This window comes from Paralichthys olivaceus, chromosome 20 (assembly GCF_024713975.1).
Source record: "Paralichthys olivaceus isolate ysfri-2021 chromosome 20, ASM2471397v2, whole genome shotgun sequence".
In the NCBI taxonomy this organism is placed as follows: Eukaryota; Metazoa; Chordata; class Actinopteri; order Pleuronectiformes; family Paralichthyidae; genus Paralichthys; species Paralichthys olivaceus.
The window spans coordinates 14,064,457-14,070,313 of NC_091112.1; the positions used below are offsets into that span (position 1 = coordinate 14,064,457).

General features: G+C 41.4%; 1 protein-coding gene across 2 annotated transcripts; it reads right to left on the bottom strand.

The window, feature by feature from the left end:
• Positions 1-583: 583 nt before the first annotated feature.
• Positions 584-5,372, bottom strand: gja4 (gap junction protein alpha 4). 2 transcript variants are annotated; one of them, XM_020090385.2, is made up of 2 exons: positions 5,241-5,372; positions 584-2,727 (listed from the first exon to the last, which is right to left on the bottom strand). In XM_020090385.2, the coding sequence occupies exon 2, from the start codon at positions 2,716-2,718 to the stop codon at positions 1,594-1,596; it is 1,125 nt and encodes a 374-aa protein (XP_019945944.2). In that variant the 5' UTR covers positions 2,719-2,727; positions 5,241-5,372; the 3' UTR covers positions 584-1,593. The 2 variants fall into 2 exon arrangements, with proteins under 2 accessions (XP_019945944.2, XP_019945945.2); XM_020090386.2 differs by having other exon boundaries at positions 584-2,724; positions 5,241-5,355.
• Positions 5,373-5,857: the final 485 nt, after the last annotated feature.

Genomic DNA, 5,857 nt, shown 5'->3' on the forward strand with positions numbered 1-5,857 from the left:
TTCATTCGGAGACTGGGCGTGCACCTTTGTCGAAGGTGCTGGATTCTATCAGTTGCCCTCCACAGAAAGTGATGTTAGCAGTGTCAGCTGTGGCCAGGGGACATCGAGCAGAACCAGAACAAAGTGCTGTTCCACCTTGTATGAACCTTTGATGGCATATAATTGATGCCTTTCTTCTCTACCACCAAGAGTTGTGGATTTGAAAACAGCCATTAAATCATAGCTATTTTTCCCTTCTCAGGAGGTTATGCTTATGATACTCTGCAAGGCTCAACCACTTCTCAACACCTTGGCCTTTCTATTATTCCCAAAGCGCCTTCCCCTGAGTGATTTATTGCTTCCGTATGGTGACAGTATTTGGAGAGTGGAAATTGTACAGCTAGGAAAAAGAAGCAACGCACACTTGGGGGACATTTTCCCCCTCATGTAAATCTCATCCGTACATTCAGAAAGAGAAGAGAATAAAACCATCACCACATAGAGCCCTTCTTATAGATTGCAAACATTGCAGTAGGTGATTGTTTATGGGGGGATTTATTTCCTGAATATGTGATTCTTAAATGATAAATTGACAGTGCCATCATTCATTTATGGTAGTTTACACTTTATTTTTTAAAATAATAAATATTAACACTTTTTCACAACAGCTTAAACATTAAATACAGTTTTCACATAATTAGTCATTTCCTGTTGTTGAATTTGCACGTTTCTGACGCACGTTACCTCTCTCAGTCCATTCACTGTGCAGTCACAACTTCATTCTATCAAGCTCGCTAAAAGGTTTGCTTTTCAAACTGGAAGCTCGCCTTCCCTCCATTATTCAGCTGCTGTGATGATGTATGCCGTGGTCCTCTCGCTCCTTCTTTCTCCATAAATAAAATACCACTGAAACTAGAAATGATAACTCATGCACTACGCCAGAATTCCCATGACTTCCCACTTCACATCCCCAACTCAAGTGTCCAAAAAAACTCTGGGTGAAAGGGGGAAAGTACATTGTATGTGTATGTGGTATGCATGCGTGCCTGCGTCCATGCAGCCATTATCCTCTTGGGAGCTGGAGTGACGACCCAGAGACCAGAACATTCCACAGTGTGGACAGAGCCGTGGGGAGAAAAGAGGGGGGCTTCACACAGCTCCATGGGTTACAGTGCAAATCTCAGAGGAATATGCTTAAATCTGCCTCTGCTGCATTCCCTCCCATACACACTCACACGGTTTCCCTCTGACCCCCCACTGCAGTGTTTTTTTCCACTGTCGCATCAAGCACCAAAAGCCATTAAATGTAATTTGAAGGCATCTTATGACTGCAAACTTCTCATAGCTAAGTGTTCATTGTTTTCGCCTTGGGGAGTATTCTCAAGATGTTTTGAATAGCCTCGTTTATCTGGTGAATCTCTGGCTGAATGTCTACCTGCCTCTGAGGCATCGCGGTTCACAGTGCAATAGTTGTTCTTCTTCATGTCTCTCTTATTTGAGCTCTCGGCCCACACTCCTGACACCCAAGGGTCATGTGCAGGATAGCACTAATAAGAAAAACAAGAGTAAGAAACCAAACAAAGCTTTCATAGTCATAAACAACATCTGACTGCATCAAACATAATGCTTCAGCTTTGAATGGACCTTATGGGCACCCCCAGTGTTTTTCACTTTGTGATGAGCTTCATTTTTATAATGGGGTCTTGGCGAATGTGACGTCCTTATTGCGCCCATGCAGTTTACATAACTAGGAAGCGAGTCACTCCCAGCTTCCCCGGGACCCCAGCTCGCCTCTATCGGCAGCTCCCTGTAGCTCTCACAGGGTTTGGAGAAGCATGAAGCCTCACCCTGCATGGGGAGGCTGATGTGACCCCCTGCTGTGTAAGACTGCGACATCTCCGCCTGAAGTTCTGGAGTCTTTTGTCCGGCTTGTACTTGCTCAGGCTGAGGTAGGTAGTCTTGCCGCTGGGCACAGTAGCGCTTCTCCAGCTGGTGGGAGATGGTGAGCTGAAGGAGGTGGAGGAGCTCAAAGAGGTTAAGGAGCAGGGAGAGGGTAGCGATCACCTGAGTGTAGATGGTGAAGATTGTCTTCTCCGTGGGCCTAGAGACGAAGCAGTCCACGGTGTGAGGACAGGGGTACGCTATGCACACAAACTTTGCCTCTATGATGAAGCCGTTGTAGAGGATCCACAGCCCCACGATGAAGCCAGCCTCCAGGAGGACTTTTGTGAGGATGCTGAATGTGTACGCACACAGCATTCTGCCTTTAAGTTTTGGGGCCTTAGGAGTAGCCTTTTCAGCTTTTCTGCCTTTCCTTCCATCCTCTTGTTTCTCCTTCTCCTTCTCCTCGACACTGTCTTTAATCACATTCTTATTGCTCCCTTCTCCTCTCTTACTTCCACCACCCTCTTCCTCTTTTTTCTTGTCCTTCCCGGCCCTTATAGCCACATATCCGAAGTAGAAGACGGTCGGCGTGGACACGAAGATGACTTGGAGGACAAAGTAGCGAAAGTGGGAAATAGGGAAGGCTTTGTCGTAGCACACGGGAGTGCAGCCAGGTTGCCGCGTGTTGCAGATGAAGTCGGCCTGCTCATCATCCCAAGCAGATTCAGCAGCAGCTCCCAGTACCAGCATCCGAAATAGGAACAGCACGGTGAGCCAGATACGGCCGATGCCTGTCGAGTACTCTTGGCCGTCCTCTAGCAGGTTCTCCAGGAAAGACCAGTCAGCTCTGGACATCCTCTGCTTCTATGGGACAGTTCAGAGAGAATTAGAAAACAGTTTATCTAACTTTTGATGATAATAATAATGCTGACAAAAAAATGTTTGTACAATATAACTAAGGATGTAAAATATCATGTTTTATGGATTTATACCATGGGTGTTTTTTCAGCTACAGTTCTTGTATATGTCTTCGTGCATGTGTGAAATTCCTTATCTCAAAATTCTCGTCTGCTCTTGGATGTTTTCTTCTGTGCTTGGATGTTTTTGTGCCATAAATTTCCCCAACCAATAGGAGAATAGCTGAAGCTCCAGCACTGGAAATCTAAGCAACCAAATATCTGATTGCAAGTGTACAGTTTGAGCACAAGCCGAGCAAAAACTTGAGTACAAGTGCATTACAAGATCTGAATGACTCAAACTAAAAAAAACACACTTTTAAATAAAGATAAGAAAAAATGGCCTGAGGCTCAAATAGGAAAAACAGTTTCATCGATAGCTCATCAAAACATTCTTACAATATTGTGGGTTGTTTTCGTGACCAAGTGTCAGGTCTGTCCTGATGGAACCAAACTGTTACCAAACAAAAGTCTGACTATCCAGTCAGACTCTCTTCTGCTTGTTCAAATTGGGAGCTGCTGTGTCAGGTGATTGGACTCAGATTCCCAACCCTTCCATTCACATCACTGAACACACTGGCTTGGATGCACTGCTTAACCTAACCTGTATATTTCGTTTCCTCTACAAATTTGCTAACGCACAAGTTTCTCATTATTTCTATAAGCAGCAAATGAGCTTCTCCAACCCATTCAACATAAAGGCGTCTTTTATACTTTGATACTACACATGCATCTGACTTTTACTGCAGGCTCCTATTAGTTCTTCCATGAGCTCACTGCGCTGTTGATGTTCGGGTGGGCTCCAACTCCGCATCATCAAGATGGGAAAAAACAAAACCCCTACACATTAAAAAGAACTAAAACAAAACCACATGCCACTAAAGTTGTTCAACATGAATGGAAACACTGTACAATTTCCCTGTTCACACTCAAACCGGATTAAGTGAGTCCAAGAGAGGCCCCTGTAAACTTTTACATCTTATACATTCTATTTTTAAACGTGGGTTTATGAGTGACTTCAAGCAGCTTCAAATGATAAACTCTTTTAATGACATATTGAGGCCGCTGTTGTTGGAAACTTTTAGTGACAAACGGCCACCCTCAGTGGCTTGTCGGGAAGCTTGATGTGGACGCGCACGCACACAAATGCATCTGAACAAACATCCTGTCTGGGGGAGTCAAGGCACTACTGTGACATTTGTCTGTTTGTTTAGACTATTTATGTTTTTCTGTTATTTCTTCCCCTGTGAGAAAAAAAAAACTTCCCTCCCTGATAAAGAAAACTTTTCTGACAGGATGAGACGGGACAATGGACTGACAGGGATCATACAATCTAAACCACACTGATCCACTTCTCCTCCAGTCTTGAGGATTATTCTTAACACCTCAAAATACACCAAAGAATACCAGTTCACATGAAAAATAGTTTAAAATGAAACCATTAAGTGCTAAGTATAATGTATAAACACTTTTAAACACAATGAAATCCTATCACCAAGCAAAGACTATTGTCACAGACACTAAATCACAGTAGGCTTTTTATTATTACTTTTAAATAAATCTCATTAGGTTTTTTATTGACCGTTACTATATGGCTTGAGATTTTTTTTAAAGGATTGAAAAACTTATATAGGCTATAAAATAAGTTTTATAAGACACTGCAGTTTGTTAAAGAAAGTCCAGTAATGACCATTGACCATCATAACAATCACTAATTGTTTGCTTTGCTGTTGTTGTAGCAACAGTTCGCTGATGTTTTTCTAGGGAAGTAGTATTATACAGTAAATGCCAATAATAGACATAACGACACAATGTTTATTTAGACACTAATAAAAAGTACTGAAAGACTTATTTGTGCTAATGTAACAGACGTTTTTTAAGTTTTAAAAGACACAGTAATTCACTGTCATATCGCAGAAGGTGATCATTAAACTTAAAACTTTTATAATTCTTGTAAAACGTCTGTTATATTAGCTCTTTCAACACCTTTATCTATTATCACGTTTAATTGTCATTTGATTGGCTATAGGTTTTTAAAAAAATTCATATATAATTAGTTATATGATATTATTTGAAGCATTTTAAATAATATAACTTATAGTATAACATAACTTATTGTACATACATGTCAATGATATACATCATAAGATTGTGTTTATTTGAAAAGTAATCAACTAAAGTAATTGACAAACAAATTCAATACAACAGAAGTTTTACTGGAACTTTAAAAGTAAAATGACAAACTATGAATGAAAAGTCTGAACTTATGTAAAGACACCTGATGAAATGTTTTTCAGACACTTTGGGGGATTGAAACTACAACAAACACACTGCATGTCACTCAGAGAAATTACACCAATAAAATAAATACTCCTAGTCACGTAAATCAACTGTTTTCTCATGACTCTAGAGACTCCTCACCTTTCTCTCTCGTGAAGCCTTGTTCTTCTCCTCACTGCTTCACCAGGCTCTTTACGCGCTGCGGTGGTCCACACTGCTCGGCTAGTATCGGTCTTCTTTTTAAAACGGAATCGATGTAATCGGAAAAAAGAGAGAGAAGAAGGAGGGCGAACTTTCCCATGCCTGCTCCTCAGGCCCTGCCTCCCTCAGGAAGCTGGTGCAGGAAATGGGATGGATACAGTCAGAAGTGCTGGTGCTGGGTTCAGTGCGCTCGGACGCACGGGATCAACTTTGGTTTAAAAAAAAAAGACAAAAACAAGTGATTAGCATTCATTACATGAGAACATCGCCTGACTTGTGTTATTTAAAGGTTAGAGGCTTGGAAGGAAATCGAGTGGAGTGCAGCGGAAAAAGAGGAAGGGCTCTCAAATGTCATGTTTTTATGACATTTAATATATTCAGTATTTCAGTGAGGTATCATTATAGTTTGCTGAATAAAAAAAACAAACCTTGCCTTCACCCTCTCTTTTATTTTCAATAACAGATCAGGATCAGATGATTATTACAGAACTGGCATTCACACTCAACATGCAATTTTCCATTATGCCACACTATGGCGCCAGTCACCTTATTTCCAC

Bases quoted from the DNA above. Each gene is read 5' to 3' on its own strand.
- gja4 (XM_020090385.2), bottom strand. From the start codon at position 2,718: ATGTCCAGAGCTGACTGGTCTTTCCTGGAGAACCTGCTAGAGGACGGC.